Source organism: Phyllobates terribilis, unplaced genomic scaffold, assembly GCF_046119375.1.
Source record: "Phyllobates terribilis strain yellow unplaced genomic scaffold, ASM4611937v1 Scaffold_7__3_contigs__length_470593459, whole genome shotgun sequence".
In the NCBI taxonomy this organism is placed as follows: Eukaryota; Metazoa; Chordata; class Amphibia; order Anura; family Dendrobatidae; genus Phyllobates; species Phyllobates terribilis.
This window is the reverse complement of record NW_027362767.1, coordinates 375,408,358-375,428,418: the sequence shown is the minus strand read 5'-3', so window position 1 is coordinate 375,428,418 and position 20,061 is coordinate 375,408,358. Positions and strand designations below refer to the sequence as shown.

Genomic DNA, 20,061 nt, shown 5'->3' with positions numbered 1-20,061 from the left:
GAATCTGAAGCTGACCATCATCATTGTGATTGTGACTATAGTGAGTACCGGGGATCGCTCCCTTCATGCTGTAAATGCTTTTTAATTTAAGGTTATTTTCTAATCCCCAAAAAACTCCCTTCAAGGGAACGCGGCTTTAGAAAATGACCATTTGGTTGTGAAAAAAAAAAAAAAAAACTTTTATTTTTTTTATTTATGTAGTGTTTTTTTTTTTTTACACTGAGCCTAATATAGGGCTCCTTCCTGTTCTTCACATGGACAATAGCTGCAAGAGACAGAATCAGTCTGTAGAGAAGCGGTATCTGAGCATGCTCTAATCCAGGGTCATTGTGAAGAGAGAGGGAGGAGGCTAGCTGTGACATCACCTATTGTGAATGGTGGACCCGGTGTTATCTACTGTATATACAAGTGTTAACACCGGATCCACCATTCACAATAGGTGATGTGACAGCTCACCTCCTCCTGTACAATGTCTGATAACACCTCTATATATAGTAGATAACACAGGATCCACCATAGGTGATGTCACAGCTCACCTCCTCCTCATCCTGTACAATGACTGATAACCTCTATATACAGTAGCTATCAGTCATAGTACAGGAGGAGAAGGTGAGCTGTGACATCACCTATTGGGAATGTTTGATTCTGTGTTCTCTATAGAAGATGTATCTTTAGTGTAGCCCTGTGATTGTACAGAAGACTTCTCACTGGTTTCATTATAGAGCAGGCAGTGTTAGTCTAGTATAAGGAATAGCAGTCAGATATTTTTTAGGTAGATAGTGATATGGAAAAAAAAATCCAGTGTACTTAATGTGAATTGCTCATTTTCTGATGTCTGCTCGTTCCCTACCATAGTGCTGTAACCCTATACTTTCCTGCCTTCCTCCCACAGGTCGTCATCTATATCATCGTGTCGGCAGCATGCGGAGGGCTGACATGGCCCAACTGTGTGAATAAGTAGCCCCCCTCCATCTCCTCTGATGCATGAAGCCCATCAACAGGAACCAGAACGTAACGTACGACCTGTTCACACATGTAGCGTCCTGTAGAAAAGAGACTTGATGGAAAAGCCTTTTCCCCCCAGACACCGAGGTGTCGGAAGTTCTCCGCAACTTGTCATCCCTCCATCCATACTGGACAATGTATCTCTCTGCCTTACAGCTCCCGCTCCGCCGCAGTCCGTACAGCCGGGCACCTGCTGGAGATGACGGGCGAGATGTCGCCTGAGGCATTACACCATTTCTTTCCTTACATATTATATGTATATGTGACGGGTTCATGTTTTAACCTTCGCTAAGTGTTTCCATCATTTTAATTTTCTCTGCCCAAGCCACCCCGGGCAATGCTTGTTCTGCCCTATTGATGCCATCCGCACCCCTCAGTCTTCATGGGGCAAAACCACTATTGTCTCTGCGATTATCTCTTATTTATCATTTTGCTTCATCTCCAGTTACTTATCGCCTCCGGCCACTATTGTGAGGCTTAGGTAGGTGACATATCCATGTGCTCGGGTCATCCAGTACTGCCGTAGGGCCCTCCAACATCTGCGCCAGTCCTGCATTTGTGCACTGATTTTCTAGGAGTTTAGGAAATTGACTCATAGGACACAGTCCATGGGAGCAATGGCATCCCCGACTCCTCTTCTGATTAGCCAGCCTTTCGCCATGTCATCCTTGCAACATCGTGCCAGTGCGGATGATCAAAAGAGGAGCCATGGATGCCGGGAGGTAGGAGGTGACTCACAGGGATGCCGTCCGGTGGCCACAGATAATCAACATGGCCGATGGACTGGGCCCTGAAAATCATTTCAGTTCATGTATACCTCCACTATACCGGGGCATACGGTGGCCATTTAATCACATTGGATACTATGCAGTGTACACTTTAGAACAGTGACCCTTGTGGTAGGAAAGCAGCATTGCAGACCTGCCAAATGTTTGCATAAAGGGGTGCTCTTTTGACATGGGGTCTGTGGACATGCTTGGTGTTCCTGGCATATGGCAGGCATGTTCATAAATATGATGTGAACAGAACCTAACCAACATGGATCCATTATACAACACCCATACACTGGGGTGGTCCATGGCCGGAGCCCCATATTCCTTAATTTTTGTTTACGGATTTTTGGAATGAAAATTGTATTGTCTTATGGAGCCTCCTACGAACAACATACAGCGGCACCTGGGTGCCTCCATGGCTGCAGTGTCACGTTCATGGGTCCTGAACCAGCAAAAAGATTCACAATGCCCCGTCCAACCTTTGGTCCTGTCCTTTGTTGCTCCCGGACTCCACACTTGCAGCCTCCCATCTTGGTCCCGGCAGCTTCTTGCTTCGTAGGTCCTGCGACATACATCATGACATTGTACGGCCATGGAAGCGACCAGGGACTCGTGACGGAGGACGCGGGACTGCGACGGGGAGGTGGGGGACTGAACTGCAACAGAAGACCAGACTGTGGGTCAGAACCGGGTACCACTAGTCTTTTTGCTCCTTTCTCACGGCTACCACAAGCCACTTGCCCATTGCAGCAATCTGTCCTGTGCCCACAGCGTTGCATTTCCAGACTTATTTTCTATACCAAATTCTATGAAGGCTGGGAGACTACTGTGAGTGCTACGATGGCGTCCATGTTGGTAGTCATCCAGCTTTCCCGGGAACAGATATAACTAAAAAAAGCTGGTACTGTCACACAGAATATATAGGCCCATCAGACCGGTGTGGATGTAAATCTGATTTGTATCCGGTTTCTGTAATGACGCGCCGTCATCTGAGAGCTAGTGTTCATGTCCCATGGTCTCCTGTTTCTGTACAGATGTTATTCTGCTTTATTCAATGCCGATTCATTGCCATAAGGCACCCTGTATATAATATAACAGATCTATAGAGACGTCGCGGCCTCCATCTTGCTTTATCTAGTTGGCTCACGCTTCGTTGCTGCTCTTTCCTGTTGGGAAGGGTTTTGACTTTTTCTTACTGTTGCACCTTCTACTTTTCTAGTTTACAAAACCTTTCCCCCCTGGTGTGAAGATTTGTAATTGATGGTCTGTCTGGGGTCTGTGCCGGTGAGCGGGGCTGCAGTACCGATCAACAATGAAGGGCCACAGCGACCATCGGTGCCCTCTGTTCTGCTTATTGTTGGGGTCCTGGTATAGGCCATCAGTAAATGTCAGAAAAAATGCATTTTAAATCAAATCTGTCACCAGATTTTACTTTTTATAAAGTTCATACATTATTAAATAGTTCTTAGACCAGACGAGGATGGTGTACTTACTAAGAACAATATCCACATGGCTGTATATTCCTGATAATAAGATGAGTCCAGGCTAGACGTAGAGAGTAAGGGAGCTGGACTCCAAAAAAAAAAAAAAAAATCAATCGTATCAGGATTATACATCAATTCAGACATGGATTTTCTTAGTAAGTACACCAGCCTTATTAGGTCTGAGGTTTGTTTTTTTTTATATATAGTTTGTATTGTGAAATCTGGTAACACAACCACTTTAGCAAAGTGTATGCAATATTAAGTTGATCTTTTAAGACCAGATGAGGCTAGTGCACTTACTAAGAAAATTCACATCTGAATGGCTGTATAAAAAGAAGAGTATTTTATGAGTCCAGCTTGCTTACTCTCTGGGTCCAAACTAGACCTGATCTGCTCATCTTATTATCAGGATTATACAGCCATTCAGATAGAGCTCTTCTTAGTAAGTACATTAGCCTCATCTGGTTTTAAAAGATCAATTTAATATTATATGTGGTTTGTGCCGCTCACATAAAGCGCTCTTTGCTTCATCCCGGCCCAGTCTCTCCGTGCACTGTGCCGCAGGTTTCTATTGCGCAGGTGCTGGGAAGTGACAGTGACTCCCCGGGCCTGCGCAATAGAAACCTGCGGCACAGTGCACGGAGAGACTATGCGGGGTTGAAGCAAAGAGCGCTCTGTGAGTAGCACTTTGTGCATGCTCGGAAGTCAGGGAGCCCAGTGCATGTGCAGGGGAGGGGGGGATACGATAATTAAGCATACAGGCGGGGATTTAGGAGAATAATAAGCACATAGCGTCCCCCGGATGCCAAGCCTGTACAAAATAGAATTGATTAAAGCTCTTTTCTCTGCAATCAGACCTCTACTATGGGCCATACAGGGATGTATAGATTTACTTTTCTATACCACGTATGGCCATAGTAGAGGTCTGATCTTTCCCAGGGGGGTGCCAGATTCCCTTTAAAGTGGATATATTACCAGATTTCACAATACACACTGCATACATTATTAAATTTTAGACCTGATGAGGCTGGTGCGCTCACTAAGAGCCATTTAATGTGTGGCATTTGTATTGTGAAATCTGGTAACACATCCACTTTAACAAAGCACATATAATTATTAAATGCATTTAAATCTGGATGAGGCTAGTATAATCCTAAGACAAGCATTTTGAGTCCAGCTTGCTCTCTAGGTGTACCTTGGACACATCTGCTCATCAGGATAAGGGAGCAGTCAGACGGTCGTATTAATCACGTGAGGATCACATCGCAATGCTCGGACTGGCCGTCGGCTCTCCTGACCTGAGCGTGACAGCTGCATAGAAATACATGCTGTCACACTGAGGTCAGGAGAGTCGCCAGCCAGTCCAAGGATTGCGATGTGATCCTCACGTGATTAATACGGCTGTCTGACTGCTCCCTTATACAGCCAATCAGATATAGATTTTTCTAAGTATACCAGCCTCATCAGGTCTAAGATCTATCTAATGTTTGCCGATTGTACTGTGAAACCTTGTACCAGATCCACTTTAACGTTCTGACTCGGCTTCTTCGGCCAAGCGATTGCAAATTTTAGGCTGAGTTCACATGGACAGATTTCACAGCCCATAGACTGACTGCAATGCCCGAGTGGAGCAGGGGGGGGTCTCCTGAGCTGATGTCGGAGGTCTGTGGAAGCCGTAATGGTGGGCAGAGGGGTTGTCAGCCAAGAACTGCAAGATGACCACTCCAGATTGAAATGTTTTTTTCTTTTTCTTCCTGTGTTGTTTGCTGCTAGGCGGGTTACAGATAATTATTACCCCGCTGGGATTGAAATGTTGATTTATTTGGATGGTTTTACAATGTTCTCTGTTGGAACAGCTTCTTCTTTCATGGTTTGTGTTCCTCCTCAGATGTTTGCTTTACCGACGTGTCTTGTAATTATTGTACATCTTAGATTGCTAAAATTAAAGTTACAAAAAAAATATATATTGTAGAACTTTTCCAGCCGTGGCATCAATGCCCTCCATCCTGACATCCGAGTATATGCTCTCCCTACATACATAGCCCTAGATAATAGGGAATTGTCCTAACACTCCCTGTAAGGTTGGATTCACACTTGGCAAGTTGGTTACAGTAGGTTGTCAGCTGTGAAGGGTGCAGACATCGCTCAGGACCCCTGCATTGTAATACCATGACCCCCCCACCCCTCACTACTATTACTGTACAGAGCAGAATGGGGTAAAGTGATTTCAGCGCTGAAGCGTCCTACTATAATAGTGACCTCCTAACTGTGTTCTGAGCCTGTATTATGCTCCAGAGCTGCATTCACAGTGCTGCTGCTTTAGCACCAACATCTCAGCATTGCCTGCTTGCTCTGCTGATGGGTATTCTGGAAAGTTGCTTTTATTCTACGGTTAGGGGAAAACTCTCTGTACCACCATGTTTATGATAAATGTGGGAGTGAGTTAAGTGACAACCAGCAGAATTGCAAATACGGCTCTGAAGTATAATTCACTTTGTAATTAGTACAAAATACGTATTATGTGTCCAGCTTTTTTTATACATTAAAAAAAAAAAAAACATTTTTCCAAAGTGAATTCAGTAAGAACTGATGGAAATAGCTGAAAGCTGTAGTCAGCCTTCTCCGCAATGAATGGAAGGGGAGGGGAGGCCAGTGTTTTGCCCACTTGTACTCCAGAAGATATACCCTATAGAGGAGTAAGACTGTGCACCCTGACCTTGGAGCTGAGAGGATGGGAGGGGGCCACAAGATCCCTTTGGGACATAGATCAATGCTTCTTAAGTTTACATCACTGCCCTTTTGTACGGACATAGGGTGCAACTGATGATTTTGGGACTAACCCTTTAAGTTTATGGTGTTGCTGCTGTATTCTCACTGAGAATCTAGAGGTACGTGCACATCCAGAATACCTCCAGCTGTTTCCTGTACCCTAAAGTGCTCATCTGTAAATTCCCCACTATGTTGTGCTGTGCAGTCATTTGTGTAACGATTTATAGAATTGTATGAGATTAATATGAAAGTTATCAACTGAGCTGCAATACCAGACATGGCCAAGAGAGGCACTGTTTCTTGAAAAAAGGCAAAAATCACAGACTTCTGATGAAAGGATTTGAAAAAATTGTAGAGGCAAAAAAAAAAAATATATATATATCTATCTCACTTCTTCCCAAAGAAAAGCTAATCATGCAGTGTATCCCAATGCATGTCACTCATCAGGCCCCCATGACCTGGGCTCTCCAGTGCCGGCCTCGGCTCGTCCAGTCCTGGCATTCTGACAAGTAATGACATTGGTGGTAGCCATGTTGTGTTCCAGCTTCCTTGCTCTGTGCGTGTCCTTAATGCTTCTTTGGAATCCAGAGCGCAGCCTTATTAATATCCCCCCCAGAACGTTCACTTTCTGCATAAGCTTTGCAGTTACACTGAAAAAAAACATTAACATTTTATAATTCACTACGTTATTAAAAGTCTAATCACAAAGTGAAGGTGCGTCAGTAAAAGGACGGTATGGACTCTGCTAGCACAGCTCAGTCCCATCAGCTGGAGGAAGTCAGCCCAGCTTCCACCAGTCACTTACTAGGCAATAGCTAAACCACTACTGATTTAGTTAAAACACTTTTAGACAGCAATTTTCTAGCTGGACAACCCCTTTAATATTTTGACTATTTGCACCTCTAGAGGGAGCCACCTGCATACTCTGATCGAGTTCAGTGCACAATGCTCCCTCTAGTGGTGACTGCAGGAAGCCAGCATGCTTTAGTCTAAAATATGTTGATGCAGGAGATTTTGGAGAGAATCAGAAAACCTAAAGCCCATGTTATTAACCTCTTCACAACTGATGACATTTACATCATCAGGTATATCCCTGCCTTTGATGTAGGCTCACAAGCTGAGCCCATGGCTTTCCTCACACTTGATGGCTGAAATCAGCCATCAAGTGCCTCTAACTTGGGATGAGCAGACCCGTGGAAGTTTGGGGTCTGCTGAAGACCCCATCATCCCCCGCCATCACAATCCTGTGAACGGCAGCCCATGGGCAGCGTTCATATGAGATTGGCTCTGCTATGTATAGCTAAATGAACAAAGCCCTGTTATGTATAGCACAGGCGATTGGATGATCGCTGCTTTAAGTCGACTAAGGAAACTATTGAAGTCATTAAAAAAAAAAAAAAAAGGCAATCAACATAATTAGTAAAAACACCAGCTCAGGGTACAAAAAAATAAGTCCACACCCAGCCCCAAACCCTGAAAAATGAGAACGTTACAGGTCTCGGAAAACGGTGACAAATGCAAAAAAAAACTTTGAATACAAATTTTGGAAACTTTTTCACCACTAAACTATACATACCCTAGGTCAGTACAAGTTTGCATACACCAAGTATATTGCTAGGTCAGGTTTAGCATTTAGTGAACATGGCAAAAAAAAAAAAAAAAAAAAAAGTTATGGAATTGCATTTTTTTTTTTGCAATTTCACCACACTTGGAAATTTTTTTGCCAGTTTTCCAGTAAAGGATATGGTAAAATGAATGGTGTCATTCAAAAGTACAACTAGTTCCACAAAAAAAAAAAAACTCACCTGCCCATATTAACAGAAAAATAATAATAAAAAAAAAAGTTATGGCTCTGGGAAGATAGGGAGCAAAAAACAAAGTTTCTCGTGGGTGTAGGGGGTTAAATGGAGCATAAATGGGAATTTAGTCCTGACATTCTTGTTTTTACCTTTACAGTGCAGATGTAGTAGAGCCAAGTTTGTCCATTTGCACCATTCATTCATCTGACGCTTTAAGCTAGGGCTAATGAAGACGAGTCTGCAGATAATCCCATGTAATCACCCCAATACCAAAACAGCCGACATGACCAGATCAGCTCTGCTACACCTGGAGAGGAGTAGGACAAGTCAGAAATAAGAGCACGAGGCGATGCTACATTTCTCCATTTACTGAGAAGTTGTCAAGCAGGAAATCATAAGGTGACGTTCCACAAAACAGTCTCTTCTACACAATGCAACTAAATCCACATTATAGAACCACACAAATATTGTGCACCGTCGTCATTTGTGATTACTAGGCCGGTCCTTGTGTGGGGTGGGGGGGAATCCAGTGTCTTCTTCATCTCGGAATAGATCTATGTATATACAGATATTCACACATTTACCGCTTCAAGTCCACAACGTTAAAAACTTCCAGATGAAGAAAAAAAAAAAAAAAAAAAAAAAAGTGTCTCTGCTTTGAAGTAGAAAAAAAAAAAATACAAAAATGGTTTCTCGAGTCCCCTGAATGGGCAATAACAAAACATTAGAAAATGGTAAGACCGTCTAAGTCACAGCCATGATCTTCAGGATCTGACCGTGGGCTCCGTGTCTACACATGGTGAAGGATACTAATGTGGGCTGAAATTAAAGGGGTTGAACAGCTGCTGAAATACACAAACAGTAAAGCACTTACGGACCGACGGCAGCGCTGCTGCACCAGGGCCAACAATCTGTTTGCTCAGCTCTAGTCACTAAGTACCTAAGCCCCCATTAAAGTGAGAGGCGGCCATTCACATGACCATGAGAATTTGTGAAAAACATGGACATTATAGTCTATGAGGACAAAACATGGACATGTTAGATTTGCAGATCAAAACATTTTTTTTTTTCTCTTCTGCATGCAAAATAAAAAATGGTCGCCACAATGATGGTGAAAACCAGCGCACAGACCAAAAGTGGAAGAAATGTGGATCCAGAGCAATGAGGACAACCATTTTTTTTTTCTTACATACTAAAAATGGATTCATAGGTCTGAATGAGGCCTGAGACGCCCACACTGGGAATGACAATCGCCAGCCCATCGGGAGCGACCTATGATCTCAACAAGCACTGGATTTACAGTGCAGGAGTTAGTGAGCATCCGGTAAGAAGCAGTGTCTGCTGTCGTGCGATGTGACTCACACTGTCATATCGTGACTTTGCCTGTGGCACATGGTCACGATTTCCTGGTATTACTGCATGTATGCAATTTCCATACTTGCGGTCACCTGCCAACTAGTCTCATCCAGCTTCTCTCAAGAGAAAAATCGCAGGAGACTAGTCAGCATGTGACCACGAGAATAGAAATTGCATATATATGGTCACATGGCCGCCCACCTGCACAGGGAATGCAGGGGACTCGTGACAGTGTGCAATCACATATAGTGACCGCAGACTTTTCTTGGAGACTGGACAACCCTTTTGGCTATTACTGCTGTGTATTTTATTAGTTGCCAAAAAACATTTAATAGGAAACGGAAGCAAGTAACAAGCATTGGCCTGTCACCACCAGGAGCGGTGCAGCCAGGCTCAGATCCATGCTTACAGCGATTTCAGCAGCGTGAATCAGATGACCAGTCCCCTTTAAGTTGGACTTACACCTTAGATATGCATGTTCAGCAGACCCCCATACACAGGAACGCCTGGCCAAGTGCTCTCAGAGGAAGGGGGTCTGGCAGAGGCTCATCTCCATGGAGAACAGAAAGGATCAGGCGGTCCCACGTCACCATGTGTAGACGGAGCTTTAACAATAGTGCAAAAATGTCCAATGACACAAATCTAGATTCTTTTTCTTTCTCCTTCTGAAGCCCAGCGTCTCGGTACAGTGAAAAAAAAATTCATCTACAACGAGCACAAAAAAAACTGCAGGATGTCCGAAGAGACAGAACTGAAAATCCAAAAACGGAAACTACAGCAAAAACACAAAATGGGGCTTCAGATCCTGGAAACAGGCAAGGGTCTCCCTGTTTATTCTTTCCCCCCTCCCCCTCTAAAATATTTGGGTCCAGCCCGCTGGACCAGTCTGAACAGAAGAAAAAAAGCGCCTGATCTTTGGGGTGATCTAATAGCATCCTTCTTTCCACGAGTCGTCGTCCAGAGGATTCGTTCTTGAACTAAGGGATCTGCATTAAAGAGAAGACAGGATGGAGGATTTTAGATTCATCTTCACTTTACATCAGTTCTTGGGATCATCATGTCCAAGCTCGGCTTTTTAGAATGTGCAGCGTCTGGAACACTACAGCTCCCAGCATCCCTGACAGCACGGGGATTTGTAGCATTTCAGCTGTTATTGCCAGACCTGTCCGGCCATCAGTGTAAACGCCTATATAAGCTGCACTTAAAGGGGTATTCCAAGATCCTATCCCAATATGTAATACGAATAATATTAGAAATGTAGTATAGTTTTTCTGATTCACCAAGTCACTTAACCCATGTGCAGGGCATTGCAGTAGCTTGGGTATCCATAGTTCCTAACAAATAATTGTCACTATATGGTCATAACCATGGCTACCTAAGCTACCGCAATGCCCTGCACATGGGGTAAATGACAGCGAATCAGAAGAACTATACTACATTTCTAATTGGAGGCATTTGCTAATATTCTCTACGTATTGGGATAGGCTATTGGAGATGGGAATACCTTTTTAAACTCCTGTATTTATATTTTTTCAGTTGCCTGTGTAAGATCTGCTGCGGTGTCGTTTCTGTGTGTCAGCTCTGTACTCCGGGCATGCTGCCCTCCAAACAGGGCACCAACCCACAAAGAAGAGCACCTGATCCAAAGCTCACCTCCTGGAAGGTTGCACCATCTTGCTTTTTGGAGCAGTGTTTCCTGCCGTCGACTGAGACTTTACCCCTGAGTGTTTCACAGATGGCGGAAGGTTATTGGTTCTTGAAGCCCCGGGAATGACTGGAGCTAAACCAGGTGAAGACATCTTCCGGATCCCACCTGATCCGTTATAACCGGAGGATTTCATTGGCTGCCTGGAGGTCATGAGGGAGCTTGTGCTTAAACCCGTTTTCATGGGCTGACGGACACCACCTGGATGGCTGGAGCCCGAACTGTACCGCATCTTATTCTGGGGGACACCTGCAATGATAGAACAGAAAGTTTCCAGAACATGAGAAAATAAAAACAAAATCTGTGCTAAAAGCTAAAGAAACACAGAAAAACTTATACTTAATGTAGCGTCTTAGAAAGGGGTTCAAATATCAAAACTGATACTTGTCATAAACAGTCCCCCTCAAGGCTCTTCATGAGTATTTTGTTAAAAATATGGACGCAAAAATTGAAAATTTTTGCGTTTCTGCTATTCTCAGCTTCTCGTTCAGCATTTGCCCTACGTCTCCCATCTGGCCGTAAAATGACCGTCTATTCTGGTTACTCCTCTGAGGTGTATAACCCATGTGAGGACCCATCAGTGAACCATGCCAGGTGTCCGGCTATCAATCCTAAAGTAATTGTGATGGCAACAACTTTTCCTATGTCATTTTTGAGACGTGGTTACAAATGATGACGTATAGAAGGTACTGAGACCTTCAGGCACCAACATGCTCATCTTCTAGAAAATTTCTCTTAATAAAACTAGGAGGAAAAAGGCCGATAGGGTTTCATCCAAGAGAGTTAAAAGGTGTTTAAATACTAACCTGATTTAGCTGTGCATACACATTTCAATCACTTATACATGCCGCTGCTGCAGGGCCAACAGGTCACCAGACCAGGAAAAAGGAGATTTTTGTGTACTCACCGTAAAATCTCTCTCTTAGCCTCTAATTGGGGGACACAGGACCATGGGTGTTATGCTGCTGTCCACTAGGAGGCGACACTATGCATAATCTGAAAAAGATTAATCGTGGCTCCTCGTCTGTAGTATACACCCCTGGACGGCATCAGCCTTCTCCAGTTTTGTGCAAAAGCAGTAGGAGGAAAGCAACATGGATAACATAATCATGCCAATAAGAAGGCAACTATGTACGAGCTCAAGAAAAACACAATATGAGAACTCAACATAACGGCCCGGAAGGGCAACAGGATGGGAGCTGTGTCCCCCAATTAGAGGCTAAGAGAAAGAGATTTTACGGTGAGTACACAAAAATCTCCTTTACTCTGTCGCCTCATTGGAGGACACAGGACCATGGGACGTCCCAAAGCAGTCCCTGGGTGGGAAGGTGGGAAGCAATGGACGAATATTGTGTAGACAGGCCCCTACATATGGGGCACCGCCGCCTGCAGAACCCATCTACCCAGGCTCACGTCTGCTGAGGACTGGGTATGAACGCTATAGTGATCGGTAAACGTGTGTAGGCTAGTCCAGGTGGCTGCCTTACACACTTGTTGTGCCGAGGCCTGGTGCCGAATGGCCCAGGAGGCCCCTACCGCACGTGTAGAGTGTGCCGTAATACCTGCTGGAAGAGAATTTTTGAGGCGGTAGGCCTCTTGTATGGTGGATTTGATCCACCTGGCAATGGTAGCTTTGGAAGCTGGTAGACCCTTGCGGCCGCCTTCCAGAAGGAAGAGAGAATCAGACTTCCGGAAGGGCGCAGTCCTAGACACAGATACGTAATGCCCTGACAAGGTCAAGCGTATGCAGAGCCTTCTCCACTCTATGAACCGGGACCGGACAGAGGGATGGCAGTGAAATTTCCTCATTGAGGTGGAAGTTGGACACCACCTTCGGAAGGAAGGATGGGACCGTACGGAGAACTACCTTGTCCTGGTAAAAAGCCAGGAAGGGTCGTCTGCAGGAGAGTGCTGTCAGTTCAGACACCCTGCGCAGCGAGGTGATTGCCACCAGGAAAACCACTTTCTGGGATAGAAGGCAGACTGGGACTTCTGTAAGGGGTTCAAAAGGTGTTTCCTGTAATGCTGTCAGCACCAGGTTGAGGTCCCAAGTTTCTAGTGGTCGTCTGTAGGGGGGAACCAATCAGGAAACCCCCTGAAGAAATGTCCTTACTTGCAGCTTGTTAGCAATGCACCTCTGAAAAAGCACTGAGAGCTGACACCTGGCTCTTAAAGGAGGCCAGGGACAGTCTGGCCTCCAGACCCGATTTGAGAAACCCAAGTACCCTGGGGAGGGAATAAGGGAATGGGGTCTGGCCATGAGATTCGCAGCAGGTAAAGAAGGCTTTCCAGGTACGGTAATAAATCTTATCAGAGGTTGGCTTCCTTGCCCTGATCATGGTTCCAATAACGTCCGGCGAGAACCCTGACTGGGTTAGAACTCAGGTTTCAATGGCCACGCTGTCAAATTGAGGGCCCCCGAGTTCTGGTGGTAGAACGGGCCTTGTGACAGAAGAGCCGGGCGGTCGGGGAGATGCCAGGGGACGTCTGCTGTGAGCTGTACGATGTCGGCGTACCATGTACGTCTGGGCCAGTCTGGTGCGATTAGGATGGTTGGAACTCCCTCTTGCTTGATCTTCCTCACCACTCTGGATATCAGGGGGAGAGGTGGAAAAATGTAGAGGAGCTGGAACTGGGTCCAGTCCTGAACCAGGGCGTCCGCTCCTAGCGCCCGCGGGTTGTGTGTTCTGGCCATGAAGTTTGAGACCTTGGCATTGAAGTGGGATTCCATTAGGTCCACGTCCGGAGTCCCCCAGCGATGGCAGATCTGGCGAAAAACTTCTGGACGGAGAGACCACTCTCCCGAGTCCATTCCTTGCCGGCTGAGGAAGTCTGCTTCCCAGTTGTCCACACCCGGAATGTGGACCGCAGAGAGAACCGAACCTGTGTCTTCCGCCCAGTGGAGAATGTGTGTCACTTCTCGCATCGCCTGGGCACTGCGGGTCCCCCCTTGGTGATTCACATATGCCACAGCCGTGGCATTGTCCGACTGTACTCTGATGTGAGAGGCTGCCAGTAAGTGATGGAAGGCTCAATGCCAGGAGGATGGCACGAATTTGCAAGATGTTGATGGGCATGGCCGCTTCCGCTGGGGACCACTTGCCCTGTGGTGTAGGTGCACCGCACCTCAACCCATCAGGCTCGCGAAGGTGGTCAGAACCTTCCACTGACCCATGAGAAAGGATTTCCCCTTTGTTAGAGAGGTTGGCTTGAGCCACCAGTGTAGGGACCTCCTGGTTGACGACGTCAACTTGAACGCCCTGTCGAGAGAAAAAGGGTTCCTGTCCCATGACTTGAGGATGGTTAGTTGGAGAGGCCTGAGGTGAAGCTGGGCAAATGGGACCGCTTCTACTGCCGCCACCACATCCTGCCAAAGACTCTCATGGCAAACCGGAGAGATCAAGGGGGTTTGCTGAGGAGGGTGCGAACTCAGACGGAGAGGCAGTGCCTTGTCCTTGGGAAGGAGCCCTAGACCCCTGAAGGTGTTGAATAGCATTCTCAGGAAGGTCAGAGACTCACTCGGGGTTGGTGATGACTTTTGTAGGTTGACTAACCAGCCCAGGCGACTCAGTGTCGATTGTGATTGAGACGCTGAGCTCGCAGTCCTTGAAGGTGGGAGCCTTGATAAGGAGATCGTACAGGTATGGAATGACTACTATGCCTCTGGAGTGCAGGACGTCCATGGTGGCTGCCATGACTTTGGTAAACACTCTGGGAGCCGTGGCGAGTCCGAACGGGAGAGCCACGAACTGGTAGTGGTCCTGGTCGATTGCAATTGGTATATGCAGGTATGCGTCTTGTATGTCTATGGAGGCGAGAAATTCTCCCTTCTCCATGGACGCAATGATGGACCGAAGGGACTCCATGCGGAAGTGACTTACCCGTACATATTTGTTGAGCTGTTTTAGGTCCAGTATGGGCCGTACGCCGCCTCCTTTCTTGGGGACTACGAATAAATTGGAGTAGAACCCTCGGAAGTGCTCGGCCGCGGGGATCGGTACTATGACTCCTGCTTGAAGAAGCGAGGAGACCGCTTGGCGGAAGGCACGAGCCTTGGCTGGCGGTTTTGGGGGAGCAGAAAGAAAGTCTGTTTGGTGGGTTGGAAGTGAACTCTATCTTGTATCCCGAAGACACTAGTTCCCTGACCCACCTGTCTTCTGTAATAGGCAGCCAGACTTGATGAAAGAGCAAAAGACTGCCGCCTACAGGTGGGGTGTCTTCTGGAATCCGTGAGTCATGATGAGGAGGAAGTCTGAGATTTTCCTCCTTTGAACTTTGACTGGCCTGCTTTTGACTGCTAGGTCTTGTCCGACTTTTGCGTCGACCGCGAGTTGTCCCTGCATGGGACGCGGTTGCTATTTTGTGCTGGCTGCGAGACGGACCAGCCCGAAGAGTTCCGAAAGGATCGGAATAGAGTTTGGTTGCGCTTCTTGTAAGTGTTTGGGCTTCAGTTGGGGGGAGAGAGGTACTCTTAAACCCGGTGGCGTTGGATATCATAGTGTACAACTGTTCACCAAAAAGTCGACCACTGAGGTACAGGAGGTGCGTGAGGGACTTCTTTGAGGCTGCGACTTCTTTCCATTCACGCAGCCAGAGGATACGCCGAATCGTGATGGCGTTTGATGCTATCCCCGCTGCACCCCTTGCAGAATCCATAGCTGCATGAAGCATGTAATCTGCTACAACTGCTATTTGAACCGCTTGGTCCGACAGCTCAGGAGCAGATACTGGGAGGCCAGCTTGTAAATTTTGGGCCCAAGCCAGGATGGCCTTGGCAGCCCAAACTGAAATGAACGCGGGAGCCAGGGAGGCCCCTGCGGCCTCGAAAATTGAACGAGCCATGCGTTCCACCTGCCGGTCTGCTGTGTCCCTAAGGGTTGAGCTATCTGGCAGTGAAAGGAGTGACTGTGCTGCTAGCCTAGAGACTGGGGGATCCACTTCAGGTGGATCTGTCCATTCCTTGGTGACCTCCTGTGGGAAGGGGTACCGCGCCTCCAGATATTTGCGATTGGTAAACTTCTTCTCAGGCTGTGAGAACTGCTTTTTAAGGATCGACTTAAACTCTGGGTGGTCACGGAAGACCTTAGGCGGCTTCAGAACTCCTTCAAAGGAAATCTTGTGTTGTGGTGCCTCCGGGGGCGGATCAGAAATGTCCAGCACCCGATGGATGGACGAGATTACATCCTCAACTAGCGCTGTATTGCTAGGGGGGATTGGGATCAGGGACCCTTCAGTTTCCTTGTCCGAGTCGGAATCACAGATGCCTTCCGAATCCAGTGTATCGCTAAGGAGACTCCTGCTGAGTGATTCTCTGGTCGTGGATTGCTGTGGAGATCTGCATTGACTGTCCCTGGTAGGGGACGGTCTAGATGACCTGGAACTACGGTGTCTCTCCCTAGAAGGGGATGACCGTGTGCTATGGGATGACGCAGATGAACATGACCTGTGGGTCCGCTTGCGTCCTGAACTAGACGTGGATGTGCCCGGGTCGTCATATCCCTGAGTCGAGCTTTCCCTTTGCTGGGTAGCGTTCATAGCAGAGGCATGACTCTGCAGAGCCTGAAGCAATGTGGAGGTTAGGTTATCTAGAGACTGCGTCATAGATTGTGACATCTGAGTGACCCATTCCGGCGTGGCATTAGACACCGAAGCATTGGCAGGGGCTTCTTGGGGCTCTGGCACAGTAGTCTGGATGCAGTCCTGGCAGTGCGGGTACGTGCTGCCACTGGGGAGAGTATTACTGCAGGCTGTACAGAGTGCATAATAGCAGTCCTGCCTGGTTCTCTTGGACCTTGAGCCCAGCATAGTGCACTGGGGTGGCTATGCAGAGGGCCCTACAGGGGTGGCTATGCAGAGGAGCCTATAAGGAATAATGGATTCACAGCCGAGGAAGAACTCCAGCTGTGATCTTATCCCCCAGTGTGTCCCTGGGTCCAGCACCGAAGATCCACAGTCCTGTGCCTCCCGGAGACTGGCTGGCCTGGTCTGTGGCCGACCGGTAGCTGCAGGGTTAATCCCTTATCCTGCAGCAGATAATGGCCGCCGGAGTAAGGTTAAGAAAGAAGGGGGGCGGAGAGCTATGTGAAATCGCACCCTTTCAGTCTCGATCCACCCCCTCTATGACACTGTAGAGTGTCATATTTGTCATCCGGGGGGCTAGCCGAAGCCGCGGACTAAATTAGATGCCTGATGCCCAAAGGGGCTCCAGGCCGGCACGGAAGTCCGGGAGGGGGCCGGCTCTGAACCGGACCCCCCCCCCCGGATTTAAAGGCAGGATAGCGGTGGGGTATAAGCAGAAGGGGGGCCCATGAAGAGCTGGTGCTGCCGCAGAGACAGGGCGCAGGGAGGTCGGTGCCTCTGTTGTCATGCCTGCCTGCACTCCCCCCGGCCCCAACAGGAGCCAGCAGCAGGGCTGGGGTCCCTGGATTCAGGCGCTGGCTGCTGGGAGCTGCAGAGTGCTGCCTGTACAGGCCCTACCTGAGGCGTTTCAACCTAATACCCCCAGAGGGGGATTAGGGACGTGCTGCTGTCACCATCAGGGGGCTATATCCTCGCCTCGACCTCAACCCAGAAACCAAAAGGAATTGGGGAAGGAGGGTGGTCTCTACTTCAAACCAGCACCCGAGGGGCTGGGGAAGGAGCGACATGGGGAATAGCCATCTCGACTTCAACCGTGCACCCTGTAATAAGGGGCCGAGGAAGGAGCCATGCCGGCAGAGACCCACTTTTCTTCATCTGTAATCCCGTCGATGAAAACGGAGTAAAAGTTTTAGGTGTGCCTCCTATGCGAAACTAAGCAAAAACCGGAGAAGGCTGACGCCGTCCAGGGATGTATACTGCAGAGGAGGAGCCACGCTTAATCTTTTTTCAGATTATGCATAGTGTCGCCTCCTAGTCGACAGCAGCATAACACCCATGGTCCTGTGTCCCCCAATGAGGCGACAGAGTAACCTAGATAATCTGCACTGCTGCTATACCATATAATAAATCCAACCGCAAGTACTATGGGTCTGGAATTGGATTTATTATATGGGATGTCAGCAGTGCAGAATATCCGCAAATCCTTAGCAGAGAATTTCTCTTGACATGCCCCAATAAATCTAAAATTACCCTCTGGATAATTGATAACTTTGCTGATCACTGGTGGTCAATCAGTGATCGCCAAGAATGGGGGTCTGCAGACTTGTCTTCAATGGAGAAGAGGTGACCTCCGCACCATTCATTGTCCATGACACCGCTGGAAAAAGTCCCAGCCCTATAGACCATGAATGAGGCAGAGGTCAAGTGTTTGTATTTTCACTACATTCAAGGCGGAGCGGCAGAGCCCCATTGTCGGCATTTCAAAGCCTGATCTCAAGATCACCGGGGGCCTCAAAGTACAGACTTCAGCAAACAACAAGTTATTCCCTCCCTATTCTAAGGATAAGGGATACTTATCTTAACTTATCTTTTTTTAGGGAATAACCTTTTAAGAATCTGCAGAACAATGCCAATCACTCCAGTGACTGCTCTCTACCTCTAGTGATGGTGTAAGTGTCTGCCTGCATTATGGGCAGCACATTGCTCACCCTACATAATCCATTCTCAGTACTTACTGCCTGTAGACGGCTGAATCCTGGTTAGTCGGCCGCTCGGGCCCTGGAGATCCGACTCTAAACTGCGACTGTTTCTCACAGCTTCCAAGGAACGGAGACTTGTTTTTGCAAGATTGGGCATGCTGTGTCTCAGGTCATCTGGAAAAATTAAATAATTCATTAATAAATTAAATAAATAATGGAGACAAATGTTCCAGACCACATGAAATAACATTTTATTTCCTTACTCATAGGGGCCAGTATCAGCATCTAGTGATTTGTAGCTGCAGGGGGGCAAGCACTGTGTGTCTAATATGGTCAGGCCAAAGAAGATTAAACCCATATATAACTACCCCCAATATAATTACCGTATTTTGTTTGGATTATGAGACGCATTTTTTCCCCAAAAAAATTAGGAGTAAAAAGGGGGTGCATCTTATTAGCCAAAAGTATCTTACCGGGAGGGGGAACGGCTGCAGTCGAGCGGGGCCACAGGAGGTAGGGTTGCAGATTCAGGGGGCCGGCGGCAGGAGTTGGGTGATGCTGCGGGCCCTGGGCTCTCAGAAGTTGTCGACCGGCATTCCCCTTTCCCGTAGATTTCCCTGCAGTGGGCTTCAGGAAAATGGCCGCTTCCGGCGGCACATGTGCAGATTTAGATCTTGAGAGAAGAGATCTCAATCTGCGCATGCGCCACCTCTAGCGGCCATTTTCCTGAAGCCCACTGCAGGGAAATCTACGGGAAAGGGGAATGCCGGTCGACAACTTCTGAGAGCCCAGGGCCCGCAATATCGCCCCACTCCTGAAGCAGCGACCCTGCTCCACCGCAGCTACCCCCCAGGTAAGCTACCCTTAAAAACGGACTATAAAAACACACCATTTTATTTATTTATTTTTTTAAAACAAATGTCATATTTTGCACCCCAAAATTTGGGGTGCACCTTATGGTTTAGTGTGTCTTACAGTCCACAAAATATGGTATTAAAGCGGCAAAGATAATATAGTGGCAAACCTGACCAAACTTCCAATATCTCTTCATTCATCAAGTGGCCAAAAGATTCTCAAAGATTGGTACGATCTCCAAAATAAACAAATATTGTGACCCCGTAGGTCAGAGGCAGCCCCCCATGTAGTAAAGTACAGATGTCCCCAGTCAGGCAGACTCATGGACACGGCCGATATGGCATTACCTTCATAACTGGGGTATTTCATCCGGTCCTGCGCTTGATTTTGCATAGATCTGCGAGGAGGACGAATACGGGAAACTGCGGATCTGCTGCCCTCACCGGTGGCTGACGGTGACTGGCAACGTGGCGAACTGAGGGGCGATGGGGAATAGCGGTGGGCACTGCGATAGGACAGAGAACAGTCACAGTCATCGTCGTCCTCCAAGCTGTAGGTGTCAAACTCTTGGTCACTGAAGGTTCCTCTTCTGAGAGAATTGAGGGAGGCGCTAGAACTGCGACGGGAAACCGAGGCCGAGCTGGATGCATAGTCCTGCCGGAGACCTGCAAAGGCACAAAGTCTGTATAAAATCTGCACGTCAGATTCTGTTATATGGACGGTTTATCCGCCAAATAAGAGGTCACACCGGCAACA

The 20,061-nt window shown here is 47.4% G+C and overlaps 2 protein-coding genes across 4 annotated transcripts in view; one reads left to right on the top strand and one right to left on the bottom strand.

The window, feature by feature from the left end:
* VAMP7 (vesicle associated membrane protein 7) overlaps positions 1-2,852 on the top strand; it is a 19,906-nt gene extending 17,054 nt beyond the window's left edge. Inside the window, exons 7-8 of the mRNA XM_073641382.1 lie at positions 1-40; positions 893-2,852. The exon at positions 1-40 is cut by the window's left edge and continues 53 nt beyond it. Coding sequence (XP_073497483.1) covers positions 1-40; positions 893-961 — 109 coding nt within the window. The 3' untranslated portion in view covers positions 962-2,852. The remainder of the gene's footprint in view (positions 41-892) is intronic.
* A 5,331-nt stretch (positions 2,853-8,183) lies between these two features.
* LOC141154862 (SLAIN motif-containing protein-like) overlaps positions 8,184-20,061 on the bottom strand; it is a 30,150-nt gene continuing 18,272 nt past the window's right edge. For all 3 annotated transcript variants that reach the window (XM_073641380.1, XM_073641381.1, XM_073641379.1), the window contains 4 exons: positions 19,653-19,970; positions 18,487-18,624; positions 10,840-11,140; positions 8,184-10,172 (listed from right to left, as the gene is read on the bottom strand). In XM_073641380.1, coding sequence (XP_073497481.1) covers positions 10,112-10,172; positions 10,840-11,140; positions 18,487-18,624; positions 19,653-19,970 — 818 coding nt within the window. In that variant the 3' untranslated portion in view covers positions 8,184-10,111. The remainder of the gene's footprint in view (positions 10,173-10,839; positions 11,141-18,486; positions 18,625-19,652; positions 19,971-20,061) is intronic.